The 16,497-nt window shown below is 34.7% G+C and overlaps 1 protein-coding gene across 2 annotated transcripts in view; it reads right to left on the minus strand.

Moving 5' to 3' along the window:
• The window catches only part of ITPR2 (inositol 1,4,5-trisphosphate receptor type 2), a 492,964-nt gene that overhangs the window by 70,659 nt on the left and 405,808 nt on the right, over positions 1 to 16,497 (minus strand). For both annotated transcript variants that reach the window (XM_023209041.2, XM_023209040.2), the window contains 3 exons: positions 8,220 to 8,384; positions 4,464 to 4,659; positions 454 to 546 (listed from right to left, as the gene is read on the minus strand). In XM_023209041.2, the coding sequence (XP_023064809.1) occupies positions 454 to 546; positions 4,464 to 4,659; positions 8,220 to 8,384 (454 nt within the window). The remainder of the gene's footprint in view (positions 1 to 453; positions 547 to 4,463; positions 4,660 to 8,219; positions 8,385 to 16,497) is intronic.

Genomic DNA, 16,497 nt, shown 5'->3' on the forward strand with positions numbered 1-16,497 from the left:
AGAGATAGGCAGGCAAGTCATCTGAACAAAGTCCAGGAAATTTGCATAACTTGTCCAAGACATAGAGCTACAGGGTGTCAGGTCCAGGATTACTACCAAGTCTTTTGAGTTATAAGCCCATGCTCTTCCCTATCCTGTGTTAAAGGCTACACAGCTAAAAGGGATTCAGTGTGGTTTGCAATATGGCAATAGAATCTTCAGCAGCACATACCACAGGGTAAATGTGCTGAATCCTCCTGAATAGAAACAATACAAGGGACAGGAGAGGGGTACAAAATGACCAATGTGGGAATCTTTTCTCCAGTTCAAATCATCTTGGTTCTTTTACCCTCTATTCTTCTATTTCAATACATCATGAAATTTGTAGAGCAACTCCCTAAGACGTAATAATATTTACCAAATAAAACTTCAGAGATATCAAGTTCATACTGACCTAGAGTCCTTTATACAAACCTGTATTTGAAGCTGGAATTGTGGGTGAACAGTTCTCCTTGGCACATGCTTCCATCATGGTAGTTAAAGTCATGGTAGGCACTTGATGATTGCCTAAGAAAATACAAAGTAGTACATAATATAGAGTCAAATATGCACCTGATGAAAACTGAACCTATAGTTCTAAAGATACGTAAATTAAAGCCATTCATACTACAACTTAGCTGTGTTCCTAAAGTCCTAGGAAGTTAGTATGGAATTCTGAACACAGTTTTGCTTATTGAAGCAATTTTATAAATGGAGAATAGGTTCACAGCCCAACCCACTAAAAGCCTTTTATACCTTTTTTAAGTGGTTGAGATAAAGTATTAATACTGTGGACCTTTACAACTATGTGTAATAATGTTTCTATGGGCAAACTCATTCAGGATTCTGACTTGGGATGCCAGGAACGTATTTCCCTCCATGCAGTTGGCAGTCCCTGAGCCCTAAGCCACTGGTCCCTACAGCTGAGGCAGGGACTGCTGCTGGTAGTGGTTCTAATGGTCAGGTACAGGCTCTAGGGAACTAAGGGCATCATATGCCTTGGGGAGTAAGAATCTTCTGCCAGATCTGTGTTCAGGATCTTCTGTTCTTCCATAGTCCCCAGGAATCCATCTGCTTCCTGGCTCACCACCTATTTCCCTGACCCAGAACAGAATAGAAAATAGGCACCCTCCTATTTGTATGAAACAATGTTTCATTTTTTAAAATGTTTTTGTTAGTAACAAATATGAAGTAAAGAGGTTCCTCTCAAACCTATTTTTCACATAGAGCCATCAAGGGAAACCTTTATGATGGAGAGACAAGGGTGGGTCCAGTTGCAGCTACAAAGGTTGTAGCAGTATTGATGTGCATTTCCCAGCAATGCCACACCATGGTTACCCTGACTCTGACTCATCAGCTGAGATGGGGTAGAAGTGGCAAAGGAAAGCTGGAGTTTGGAGGAAACATGAGGAGGCAGAGTGAGGCTGAGAGAGCTAGTGTCCTCCCCAGAAAGGGTCCACAGATTTACCTTCATCCCCTGAGGGTGGGCACATCCCCATTAACCCTGAGTTGAGGGTGGGTGGGTGTGGGGGGTCAGAAAGTGAGAGGAGAGGAGTATGCCCTGTGGCCATTCCCTTACTTAAAGCATTCCCTTACTTACTGAAGCATCCTGCTAGGCTCCACAGGCCCAGAGCTGAGGCTTGGGAGAACAACAGTCAACTAGAGGACATGGAGATAAATCTGTGGACCCTATAATTGAATGGAGACAGTGAAGTACAGATTTTTTTTTAAATGTAATACATCAGAGGAGGAAGAAGTGAATTCTAGGAGGGGGAAAAAAACACAGAAAGCTTTTTGGAAAAGGGTCCATCTAAAGGAGTCATAGGACTTAGATTCATCAAGGTAAGGCAGGGAGCAAAGGGGGTGATTCCAGGTGCAATTTGTGTGACAAAAGGCACAGAGGTCAACAAAGGCATGGACCGGCCAGAGTGACCAGAGCTACCAGCCACTACTTTAAACCAAGAACCCCACATCCAATGCAGATCCAAAGGCTGTGAACCAATGAGAGACAGTGAGAGCTGTGGTTGGAATGAGTAATTTGGGCAGGCAGAAGAGAGGCTGCAGGTGGGGAAGCTACATGGCAGCTTCTGCAGAATTCTGGGTGAGTGGAAATGAAGGTGAGAAACAGAAGGGTGAGAAACAGGAGAGTGGCCCTGAAAATGGGGAAGAGGGACAGGTGTGGGTGAGAGAAACTGTCACCTCCACTTCTCAACAGATCCTTCTCTCCAAGTTCACAGACTTTTCTAAGACACCAACTTCCTGATCATTGCTCAAGTGGCAGCTATTTCATCTATCAAGCCAGATTCCTCTGGTCCTACAGGCAGGATCTGTGTTTCCAATGGCATTTGCCAATCACCCATCCTCTACTCTTATAGGACCCTGTGATGGCTTTACCATTCAGCTTTAGAACTCTCAACCCCTCCCCGTTGCTCCCACCAATTGGTTTTCTGATCTTTTCTTCTCATTCGCTAAAGAGTTGCATACTTCTTTCCAAATTTCACTGGCTACCCAGGGGTGTTCTCAATAATGTCACTCAATATACATAGTCAACTTTGCAAGTAAATAGTGTTCAATACATGAAAGAATAAACTTAGCTCTGTGTATCAATAGAGACAATATATGGCATTAGAAATGAAATTTAAAATATTATGAAAACAAGGGTGTTTTTCCTAGGGCATCATGTCATGTATAATCTCAATCTATGAAACAAACCCTCTTAATCTATGAATAATCAAGGGTTTAACTTTGTTAACTGTTCCCATATGCTGGGTTTTCATCGTATTTATAAAAGCTTATTTAACAGCATTCTATATGAATGTACATATATTTTTTAAAAAGAGCTTGAAACTTCTGGTCTACTGTTGTCCATTTTGTAAAAAACAAAAAAAGAAAAAAGTCATTTCTCCAAGGAAAATATTTATATTCATAATACAATGATAACCAAGTTCTTTTTAAAGAGCACAAAATTTTACCACTTGATTCATAAGACAATAACTGCTGCACACGTTTTGAATTCATAAATTATGATTCAGCTTTAGACTCAATCTGTACTGAGCTACTCAATGTCATCATGCCTCAAATCTAGTAAGTAATTAATGTAATTAATGTGGAGGTTTTGGGAAGCAGTCTATATATATATACACACACACATACATAGAAACACAGGTCCCTATATTTATACCTGTAAAATTCTGGGAAAAGTAACATTTAAGGAAGAAGAACAAGAAAGACAGTAACAGAAAATACTTTATGTTCTTGTGAATAGAGAATAATACCTAGGTATAAAATTCAGGACAGTCTCAAGTTTAATAACTTCCAGTCCACATATATGATGTTTCCATTCTGTGCTTTGATGACTGAGACTTACTAATAGACTTAAATGCCATAATCTAAGAAAGATACTACCATATATCATCAATCTAGTAATTAAGAAATGTTTGTTAAAGGCAAGAGAGAATACCATTTGCCAGGCATCACTAATTAAATCCTAGTTTTAAATTTCATGGCTTGAGGAGAAAGAGTGTCATATTTTGGTTTCCATTCTCTACAACCCATAGTCAACAGAATCACCCAGAGAAACCATTAGCAAAGTGCAGAACTATGATTTCTACCCAGCAAAGCAGGAGAGGAGGAAAAAGAATAATAAACTTCGGAAGCTTAACCAAAACAATACAAGGTAGGAAAGGGGGAAAAACACTTCAGAAAGCTCAATACATAAAAAAATCAAAATAACACAGAGAGAATAAAGCCTAACACCACAGGAATCACACTGATTATAAATGAATGGTGTCTAACCAGTAGCAACAAAAATAAAGAGAGTATAAAAATTCTGAAAGTCACACACTGATAGATTTGGTCCATGAATCCCAATATTTTGAGCATGTCTTCTTTGTTTTGCTCAATATTTTGAGCAAATTTCTTATGATCTGGTGGTTTCAAATCAAAGCATTTATCATTTTCAATTATTTAAGTACAATATTATATACGATGATCAAACATGTATGGAATAATGATTGTGAATGATGCTAGCTGTTACTTTTGGGGAGACAGGGAAAAAGAGGAAGAAAAGATTTTTCAAGTTATTATCCTGCACTGAAGTTGTTGACTATCTTTTGGATAATGGGGGATGTCCTCAGCTTTATTGAAACTTTCTTACTGAGACTGAGCTGGGATGATGTTTCTCGTGTAAGTATTTCCCTGTACACACTGACAGCTAATATACAGCCTAAGAGTACTTCACATTCCTGACTCTTAGTAGTAAACAAACATATTCTCAAAAGAATAAAAGAAAATGTTTCCTCCATTCGGGTTTATCTGTAAACATATTCTCAAAGGAATAAAATAAAACATTTCCTCCATTCAGATTTATCTGTAATCCTGTTAACAAGCTACACACAAGTCATATCTGCCATCAGAGAAACCTCATTTAGTGGTAATAGCAATACCTATAACAGGAGTTCGGTTTTTCAGCCTATCAACTTCCATAGTGAAGTCATCCTTCAAAAAAAGGAACCCAATAATGGAAAACAGGTAGACGAGGATGAGAGCCAGGACTGCAGTTAGAATAATAGAGCGGCCATTTCGTGTGACACTTTTTATGACATTCAGCAGAGTCTCTTCTCTGTACACCAAATCAAAAAGCTACAAAGATAAAGAAAACACTAATAAGAAAAGAAGACATTGGAGGAAAAGGTGAACAAACATAAACATAATTACAAATACAAATGCACACCATTCTAGTTTATATATAAAGTAATAACCTAAACCACCTTAAAATGAACCAAAGTATTTATTTCTTCTCCAGCTAGAATATATTAATAAACTCTTTTTCTGTAAAGATACATCTAGCACAACATATAATGTGCATCTGTGGATTTCATAACCAACATAATATCAATTTACTAAAACATTATAGAAATAGCTTAGTTTTACATTTGAATTCAGAAAAGTTATATTGTACTTTACCAACTTAGCTACTTATTCTTTATTTTTGGTCTTACTGATATTCTGCAGTTACTTCTGGAATATGTAAAATGGCTTAAGTGAGAATGCTGAATTAGGTCCTCGTAAGTGATGAATAATTGAGAAATTCATTAAATGTATTATTTAATCAAGGGATTAGAGGTGAAATTATAAGAACAGTTCCATGAGTCTGATGCAGTGGGAAAAGTATGAAATTTAAAAATATTTGGAAAATGCAAACATCCTTCCTTAGTAACAGGGTATAATGAGGGAAAAAAACCTATTACTTTAGTATATACTTGGAAATGGAAGTAGAAACAAAAATATAATATGTAATTTTGCTAATTTACTTTCTCTAATAGGTTACTACTTATTTTGTCTTCAGTAGTAGAAAATCTATGCACTAGTCAAGTTCTGTGTTTGCAATCTGTAGTAGACACTAAAGACAATTTAATTTATTGCTACATTATAAAGTTGAAATTATACATTAGAAAGTACATGTTTTATTATTAAAATCTGGTTAAACGCAATAAAATCACATTCACTTTTAGAAAAGTATAAATATCTGTTTGGAAATGAATAGTATTTTAAAAATTGGAATAATTGGAGTTTGTCTTCTATCTGTGGGCAGTAATTAGAGTTTCTGAACTGGTTGAAATGATCAATTATGTGTCATATACCCTTTCAGGGCCTTGTCTATTTTTTTTCTGAGTACTGAGGGTTATACAGTTACTGTCCAATTTAATTGCAGTCTTGCAAATAATTGCTGTCTAGATATTAACTTGTTTGCTCACCTTAGGAAACTGCTATTTTATGATGGTTAAATTTTTTAAAAGTCTATTTTGCTATCTGTTTACCTCCTGGAAGGAGCAGTCAGCTTTAGAAATAAAGTCAATATTCTTCAGTACAGACAAATTAACTAATGCACATTCAACTTCCAAATTGTCGACACTGTGGCTTATTAAATTTATTTGAGCAGAAAGTTGACACAGTCGAGATTTTTCTTTAAGTTAACTCAGCAGAGGTTTAAAGAAAAAAAAAATCTGGCAATGTGCTGTAGTTCAGCCTTAGAGAAAGTTTATAGCTTTCAGAAGCTCCTGGGATGCTTGCTAAAAATGCATATGCCTGGGTTCCATTCTAGGCCCATGGAATCAGAATCTTACAAAAGCTGTTGACATTGGGCAGGCTGATTGTTCTTTCCATTTATTTCTGAAAACAAAATCTAGAGCGTGGTTTTTATTATTCTGGATAAAGGACTGACAATCGTGGGTACAACAGGGAATTAATATTCAAATATTTTTTCAAATATAAAAAATCTTTAAAAATATGCTTACATATGATTTTTGGTATTATGTATTACAATTTTCTTCTAGTACTCTAAACATCAAAATAGACTATATCCTTTTCAGAACCAACCCAATAAGAACAAACTAGCATCAATACTGTAAGATTTGAAAGATAAAAGACAGAGGAAAATACAATTAGAAAATGGGGTTAATAAAAACATAAACATGAGTACATCATTTCACATGTTTTTCATATTATCTGATATGGTTTAGCTCTGTGTCCCCACCCAAATTTCATCTCGAATTGTAATCGCCATGTGTCAGGGGAAGGACCTGGTTGGAAGTGACTGGATCATGGGGTGATTTCCCTCATGCTGTTCTTGAGATGGTGAGGGAGTTCTCTGGAGATCTGATGGTTTTTAAAGCGGCAGTTTCCCCTGTGCTCTCCTCTCTTTCTTTTGCCACCATGTAAGACATGCCTGGTTTCCCCTTCAACTTTCACCATGATTGTAAGTTTCCTGAGGCCTCCCCAGCCATGTGGAACTGTGAATCAATTAAAACTCTTTTGTTTATAAATTACTCGGTCTCATGTAGTATCTTCATAGCAGTGTGAGAATGGACTAACACATTCTCTGTTTAATGGATCTTGATATTCCTAGTCTCCCATACTATCCCTATCCATTTTATAAACAAGAAAGTTGAGCACAAAAGTATTATAAATTCATCAAATCCTATACATTAAACGGGTATAGCTTTCTGTATGTCAATCATACTTCAGTAAAGTGGTTTAAAAATTACAGAATATTACATGTCAGGTAAAAGTGCTGGGTATAATAGGACTTTATATATCACAGACAGGTTAAAAAATGAACTTTTTCTGGTGAATCAGGGCAAAAAGAATTCATTTAGATTGTTAGAACAGAAAAAATATCTACTAATGAATAATCTAACTTAACTGCCTATAAGTTTATATGAAAATACAATAGACAAATCTACTCTTCACTGTGGCTCTTTCAAATGTTTGAGGGTATATGGAAAATTGGCCTCATTTCAGTCTTCTGAAATGGGTGTGCTAGATAATAGGGAGGCAGGAGGTGCTGGATTTGTCCCCCATGACTCAGGCAAATTTTTCAACAAAATGTTTTTAGATCTTTAACTTGTCTTCAGGGATCATCTCATTGGACAATGCTCTCCACTGCATGCCAACTATGAACTGGAAAGATAAATAAATTGTTCCTATGGCATCATGATGGTAACCTGGTAGTGCTTTTTAAGTTTCAAAATATTATCACATATGTGTATTGACTCCTCTCCTGGTTTATGGTTATAAACCAGTACATACGTAGGAAGGTAAATCAGAATTTTTTTAAAAAGCAACCTTTAGAAAAAAATCTGAAAGAGCTGCTTAATGAGTTAAATATATGTAGATAAGTTTAACAGCAATGACATATTAAACCGATAACTAAAAGACTGTTCTTAAAACAACTGTCTTTTTGTTATGATTTTTTTTAATTCCCCTCATTTTACTTACATGCCATTCTAAAGGTACGCATAATTTTTGATATTATAAATAAAATACAGTGATTTCAGTACCAAAGAAAATATACTCCTATTTTGTCTCCCACACTCTGTAGGAGAATCTTTAAATGTAAAGGGAAATATTAGTTGGCTGAAAGCAAAAGCAGCCCTTGTCATGTGAAGCCTGGGTCAAGAGGTGGGGTGACTGGTTGCTTCTCAGAGAGGAAATAAAGAACTCCACCACCTGTGTGGTTTCCCAAAGAAAAAAAGACTATGAATGATAATAATTCACGCTTTTCCTAGGAAATTCTAAAAATAACATAATTTGTCCTAAATGTCAGGCTTTGCTTAAAAAAAAATCAAAGGAAGAGGCATAAGAAGCAGCAGCATTGTGTACTTTTTCAGCAGTGATTGTCCACATAGCAATGTACTCACCAGGAAGCTATAGAAGAATTCATGGACAAAAAGGCCCAGCATGCAAACCAGGACATACGCCACGTGATAGAGAAAGGCCATATCCAGGATGACTGCTCGATACCCACGGGTGAACGTGCCACGATTTCCAACAAAACTCACCAGAAATACAATTTTATTACAAAGCTAAAGGGAGGAAAGGATTAGAGATTACTGTCTTATTTATCCTGAAACTCACATGAATGAAAACTATTATTCATAAAGTCCATGACTTTTTGACATGGATGAAACTATTATTCATTAAAATCTATGACTTTTTGACATGGATGAAAACTATTATGCATAAAGTCCATGACTTTTTTCATAATTTCTCATTTTATAGTTCTTCAGCATTGCTTACAAATTGGCATATAAACATTATACATGCAAAACTTGCATCCTTTGCAGCTTCAGAAAGAGAGAGAATGATAAGAGACTATGCAATCAAGACAGGTCTGGATTTAAATCTTGGCTCTTCCATTACTGTTGTATGACCTAGTTCATGCAGTTGAAGGATTTGATGGTTTATTCTGAAAAATTGGAATAAAAGAAAATAAAATGATTATATCATTTAATCATCTGAGGGGTTCTATGAGTTTCCACCTCATAGAACCCCTCAGATGATTAAATGATATAATACGTATGAAGTCCTTAATACAATGACTTCTAAAAATATTACTTTTATTATATTTTTATAGTAAATGTAATATGTAAAATGTTTTTATTATGCTGTAAATATAACATAAAAATATATTTTCAGAAAATATCCAGAGATTTGTTCTTGATTTTGTGTTTTTACTCTGTACTTTGTCTACTGAGTAGTATTTTAAACAAGTAAGTGATCAAAATTATTTTTGCATTTAATTTACTTTATATACATAGAAAATATAAATATACTTACATACCTGAGTCAAAATAATGTATGTATATATTTTCTAAGCCCTATGTGTGATAATAACTCAACAAACATTTTGGAGTGTTTATTACACTTCTGACCATGTACAGTATTTATATTCAAACCACATTTTATATTGCCTTTTGTGGCATAATTTTGGAACGTAGAAATTTATACTGAGATCCTTTGGCAATAACAACGATGTGTGTGCACTGATTTATAAACTTAGCACCATCTATTTAGTTGTAGAATCACTGCAGTAATTATAAACCAAAGAGCCAATTTTGTGTCTTAGTCATCAAGGAAAGAATTACAGATTTCAAGGGTTTACAGTTTGCTCTTCTTAATTGTTCCTAGTTCTTTAGGTTATCTAATGGAACCATATTTGTCCTTAAATGTCCAGTCCTAACTGTGGAAAAACAGGTTGCTCTTTGCAACATTGTTGATTTGTTCAATATATATTAACAAATTATGGAATGATTTTTAAATAACATAAGAAGGACCATAACACTTTGAAGTAGATGCAAAATTCAGGGGATTGGAAGACCTTTTCCTTTCAATTTCTGAAGTTCAAATCAATACAGATGAAGTGAGAAATGGGTTACTAATACATGTTTTGAAGAGCCAACCAAATGAACATAGCAACTAAAAAGGCCAAAACTTTCCTAAATTTCTCCCCTGCTGATTAAGCATCCTCTCAATAATCAATGTTATTACTTCATTCATGTCTTACTTCACTGTTTAGTGTTTCATCATCAATATTTTATGCTATTATTAAGGATAGCTGTAGCAGAATGGATGCCTTTATATTTTCAACCCAAGAGCAGGTTTAATATTATAAGAACTTATTATTTTAAAACCCAGGAAATATATAAAAATGCTAATCTATATGACATATTTAACAATAAACACCCCTGAAAATGGTGAAAAAGAGTGTCCAGAAGAAGAATATTCAGTAGTTAATTATTTAAATTGTTTTGAATGCCCATTATTATTTAAATTTGTGCTATTTACCTTGATTCACCCACCAGAGTTCAATATGAAATAGAAATAAGTTGTATAAAAATAAAATTAATAATTGGAGTCATGAATTTTCAGAAAGATGAGTATGTTTAAGACACATTGTTTATATGATCTCTAATTATCTAAATGAAATCATAAAAATGATGCAGAAAAACTATTTGTAAGTTCCATATACTGAGGAAAAAAATACACTGAATTTAAATTATCAAAAAGAACAATACGTTTCATTTCTAAAATAATGCAAAAACAAGGCTACATTTCTTCCTAAAAGAGACTCCACCATTTTCACCTGAAAAATAAAGATTTGCCTTATTTTTTTTCAGGTTTTGGTTTTTGTTTTATTTTTAAACCTTGATCTAGAGCTTGACGAATAGATTCCTGTTCTCTTCACTAAGTCTTGACGTGGAGTGGAGTTGATACTGACAGTGGCGTCTATCTATTTCTGCTGAGATCAAAAACAGGGAACTTGGTGTCCTTTTGTTTTAAAGTGTTCATGTGAAGGGGAAATATGTGCAGGAATAAATTATTTGGGTGGGAAAGAAGTTGAACTGTGAATTCTCCTTTCTTCATGAAATTTACAAATTGTTTTCATACAGAATTTTCCATGAAAGCTTGGAATATTTATGCCAACAATGAGCAAGTTGCTAAAACAGTCTCCCTTTTCATGTCATTAAAAAGTGGATATTGTCTAACCGGTCCTTCATTTGTCAATGCCATTATAGCAACGGTCCATGTGGGTGACGAAAAGTGGATGGTGTGCCCAGGAAACTGGGCAAGATGGTCACAAGTCTCTTCTGAGCTGGTGCTAAGAGGTTCCTCAAGTCAACACACAAATGTCAATTTGAAGGACCATAACTGTCCTATATATATATATTCTTACTCTGTCTATTATTCAAAGCCATCCCTGATACAGTTTTTGTTGGGGATGAGATGAGTTGTGTGATGGTGGGGAAAGGGATGGAATTGAAACAGCATCAATGCAAGCTTTGGGACAGTTTTTAAAAACTGATAATACACCATCCAAATGATTTACCAATAGGTCTTCTGAAAAAAAAAAAGCAAAATTAATGTTTGTTTAATTAATGTATACTAAAGTAAGTTCATTACATTTATTTAAATTTACTTAAATTATCTATTTGCAAATTATGAAATCATCACTAATTATTTACTAAACAACTAAATTACTTACTAATTATTTACTAATTAATATATTTAATTAATTTAGTTAACAATATAGTAATTAATTAGTAAATAATTTAATTAAACTATAAAGTATATATGAAAATACTACTTATTTAATCAATAATGTAACAATTATTACTGAATAATAATAAAATGCTACTTTATTGAATAATTTAACTAATCATTTAATTAATTAGATACTTTATTAGTTAAATAAGTTATTCAAGAAAGTAATGTTTTCATATATACTTTAGAGTTATTGATATGTCTTTGCAGGACTTTTAACAGTACAGTATAGTGGAAAGACACTGAATTCGAAGGCGGGTCATCTGGTTCCAGTCTTGGCTCTGCCACTAATTTCTTGCTTTGGTAAATCCTCCCGGTGTCTATAGGACTTTGTTTTCTCATATCTAAAATGAAATGCCTAGAAGGGAATAATCCTTAAGCTCCCTCATAGCTGTAGAATTCTGTGTGATATCCTTTAAATGTTACTATTTTACTTGATCACAGACATTTATAGCTGCGTTATCTTTGTCTTTCCCGTATTCATTTGGTGTTACTTGGTACTCTGTCCCTGATCAAGAATTCTATCCCCATCTTACATTGTTCCTATGGGAAAACATGACCTATTTTTTAGGAATAAATTGTGTAAGAAAAAGACTGTCTACTTATTTATTGAAAGGTAAAACTGAATTTATGATTTGCAACTCAATTACCATATTTTCATCAACCATGTAAGTTAAACTTCTTACTAAAAATGAGATGGTTTGATTCAAAAATCTCCATTTCAGGGGCATTACATCTAAGGCAGGATAAGGTTCTAAGATCAATGTGTAAGGCAAAATTTGCATGCAGTCAAAATCACCCTGGAAATCTCTTAAATTGCTGACAAAACAGAACAGTAAGCATAGGTCATGTAAATGGTAGTGTCTCTTACTAAATTCAGCTCATCCTACTTTAACCCCAGCACTGCAGCAGTTTTCTGTTTCTGCAACTAGAAGTAGTTAGGAGCATTCAGTGACCACATTATGTGAAAAAGAGTGTGTGTGTGTCTGTGTGTGTGGAGAGAGAGAGAGAGAGAGATAAAATGAAAGTTGTTTACTCCGAATACATCATTGAATTTGTGTAAGTTAAATGAACATACGGTGGAACTCAACCTCACAAATTAGCATTAACATGAGACCTCCCAGAAAGCTATCTACAGGTAAGTAACTAGGGACATTACCCTATTAAATTTGAACACAGTGGCTCATTGTTAGTAGACTAGCTATCTGCTAAGCTCCATTTGCTTCTCTCTGCAAATGGTGAGACCAAGTTATTAAATGAATTACACATTTCCAGGTACTATTAGAAAGGAAAAATCATTGCAGATAAGAAGTTTAGAAGATATTAAAAGATCTTTTTCTGATATTTTACATTGTTACTTATTTAAAAGTCTGAACAACAAAAATTAATGGAGTGGTTAAACAGATTATATTACACCCATATGACTGGAAATAACAGTTATTAAAATGAGATTTACAAATAATTTTAATGGTATGAAAAAATATTAAGTGACCCCAAATTTATATGTGTGCTTATATTTGTCAGAATAATATATTAATTTCCATTACCAACACCCAACAATGCAGTGCAGAGGGAAGAAAACTAGACTGGGTTATAAGATGTGCTTTATAACTGAGAAAAAAAACACTTGAATTTTTTGAAATATCTCAAATATTGAGATCACTTCTGTGACAAGGCACACTAGTTGAAATCTAGACCAACTGCTAGTTTTAGAAATGAATAAAGACAATAAAAAAGAAGCCAGTACTAAGTGGTTGAGTAACATAACACAGGTTGAGGATTTTCCTCCCTCTTGATTCCTTTTCCAAAAATAAGACTTTCTGCATTGGCTTAACATTGTGAAAGACAGAGTCCAGAAAAAACTCCCCGAGAACCAAAATACAAATGTTTTTACAATCAGAATAAGAATGTTTTACAATTAAAGGGTGCTTCATCTATTATTACAGATAGTTGGTAAACAGCTGCTATTGCTACTATTCTATCATTATCACCATTACTAATCTTTTCTAAGTCTTTTCAACTCACCTTCTCAACAACCCAGTGAAGATAGATCAGGCTTTAGCATCTTCCCGTCACTAATGAGAAGAATGAAATTCAAAGTCTTGCTGATTTGCCTAAAGTCTAGAACTCGGATGGTCATTAAGGCAAAACTGTCAGGTAGATGTCTTCTTTTGTTTTTCTTATTTCTGATACCTATACTTTCAGCATTTATAGTTTCACCTCTTACACAATGCAAACTTTTAAGTGTAAATAAATTAAGTTAATAAATGTACTAAAACTTAAGGTACAAAATATGACTAATTGATGTTTTCATGTATTTATTTCCTACCTCCTGGGTAATAATAAACCATAGATAGCTTTGTAGTGAACTTGTTTTTTGGTTTTTGTTGTCTCCTTTTTGAGATGGAGTCTTGCTCTGTTCCCCAGGCTGGAGTGCAATGGCATGACCTCGGCTCAATGCAACCTCCACCTCCTGGGTTCAAGTGATTCTCCTGCCTCAGCCTCCTGAGTAGCTGGTATCACAGGCACAAGCCATCATGACCAGCTAATTTTTGTTTCGTTTTGTTTTGTTTTTGAAACAGAATACCATTTTGTCACCCAGGCTGTAGTGCAGTGGCCTGATGTCAGCTCAGTGCAACCTCTACCTCCCGGGTTCAAGTGATTCTCTGCCCTCAGCCTCCCAAGTAGCTGGGACTACAGGTACGCACCACCACACCATACTAATTTTTATAGTTTTAGTAGAGACAGGGTTTCACAATGTTGGCCAGGTTGGTCACAAACTCCTGACCTTGGGTGATCCACCCACCTCAGCCTCTCAAAGTGCTGGGATGACAGGCATCAGCCACTGTGCCCAGCAGTGAACTTGTTATGTTAAAACTGAAGGTAGATGATATTCTCTAAAACATTTTTATTTTATTTTTTGTAGAGATGAGGTCTCACTATGTTGACCACACTGGTCTCGAACTCCTGTCCTCAAGCAATCCTCCTGCCTCAGCCTCCCAAAGTATTGGGATTACAGGCATGAGCCATAGCACCCAACCTAAAACATTTTTATTAATCCACATAATATTAAAATTATAGATAATTTTTTTTCTATCTATATCTACAATATAAAAATGACAATTATTCCACTGAATGTGTTTGTCCCAAATTAAAGTTGATTTTTTTTTTTTTTTTTTGGTCAAAATACTCTGAGCAGCCAGGCACAGTGGCTCATGCATGTAATCCCAGCACTTTGGGAGGCCAAGGTGGGAGGATCATGAGGTCAGAAGATCGAGACCATCTTGGCTAACACGGTGAAACCTTGTCTCCACTAAAAATACAAAAAAGTAGCCAGGCGTGGTGGCACGCATCTGTAGTCCCAGCTACTCAGGAGGCTGAGGCAGGAAAATTGTTTGAACTGGGAGGTGGAGGTTGCAGTGAGCCGAGATCACGCCACTGCACTCCAGCCTGGGCGACAGAGCGAGACTCTGTCTAAAAAAGAAAAAAAAAAATGCTCTGAGCTGGTAGACCATAATGTATCATTTGATTGCGCAAACAGATGTCCTATACTGTGAAGGCCATTAGAGTCCCCAGATTTCTACAGTTAATAAGGGAGAGATGTGGCATATCTACATGTATATTCTTTCTCATAAATAAAGTGCAATATAAAACTTGCCTCTTCTATGAAGAGTCATTTGCTATAGTGGAATTATTTTCACCAAACCTGGCAAAAGCTATCTTCTTATCCTCTCCCATGAGGGGGAAAAAATACACCAAATGTCTTTGGTTTCCCCTAATAGACATTAGGATGTTATTCCTTATCTCTTTATATATTCTTGGTCCAAAAACAAAGGAAATGCAAATCGGTGAGTATGACACATCAGCTTCTGGGTGGCAAGAACCATTTCCTTTATCGTCTTGGTATTTTTAGTGTCTATTATATAACAGAGGCCCAGTAAATGATTATTATTTTTGGCCCAACTCTAGCTATTATTTCACTTTGTCAGACTCAGATTTTTTTTTTCACTTGGATTTATGTCTTCTTGAGGGCCAGTTACCAGTTTACAAATATTATTTGCTTCTTCAAATAATATAGTTCAATATGCAATGCATGTTTTTAAAGAAAAAAAAAGTCAAACACATAGGCTTAGAAAAATTTAGACAAATTCATGAAGATTCTCTAATTTGCCTGTTTGGTAATATGTAAAATTAGCCTATTTCCAAGGCATTGAAAGTACATGCTCAGTTCACGTAAACACTTTCTGAATGTTTCAATGCCAGCTGTTAAAGCAGAGAAACATGGAGCTGGGAAGGAGTAAGGCAGGTAGGATTACATTTATAAATGTGACAACTTCTCCCCTCAAGAAACTTACAGAATAATATATTTGGAATTTTACAAAATTATTTACTGATAGACTTCTTTGTAGGTATAGTACACTTCCCTTCATTGACAATGATTGAGGATAATTGGCAATTTGGTTGCCTGAATGTTGTAGCTAATTGGGAGCTGTCAAATACATCATGTCTAATTTTTCAAGAACTGTAATAAAATAGAGGTCAGAAACACAGAAACATAGAATTGGCCATATTAGCTCAGCTTTATAATTCTTGAAAGTTTGGTTGACTATTTTATTAATTAATTTTAATAAATAAATATAATAAATACATTTTATTAAATATTTGTTAAATATTAGTTATTAAATCTTCGCTAAATGTTAAATATTTATTACTAAATAAATATTTGCTATATATTTTATGTACAAGTCACTGTAAATATGTAAGAATACAAAGATAATTGTTCACTCATTCATTCACTCACTCATTAATTTATTTATTTAGGAAACCTTTACTGAGCACCTATAATATTCTTGATATTGAATGATTAATCCTTAAATATAGTAAAATGTAGTAGGAGAGATTAGTCCTAATTACAGGTACCAGAATATAGGACATTACATTGGAAACCCAGGAAAAGATCAAAAGTGCCTAGATATTCAACACATAGATTAGCAATACTTATTTTCTTACCTGGCCATTTGTTATTTCATCAGCCTGATGGTTCTACCTTTTAATATCCCTGTATGGCTGTGCCATGCATAACGTTGGCTGGTC

The sequence above is a fragment of the Piliocolobus tephrosceles genome, chromosome 10 (genome assembly GCF_002776525.5).
Source record: "Piliocolobus tephrosceles isolate RC106 chromosome 10, ASM277652v3, whole genome shotgun sequence".
NCBI lineage: Eukaryota > Metazoa > Chordata > Mammalia > Primates > Cercopithecidae > Piliocolobus > Piliocolobus tephrosceles.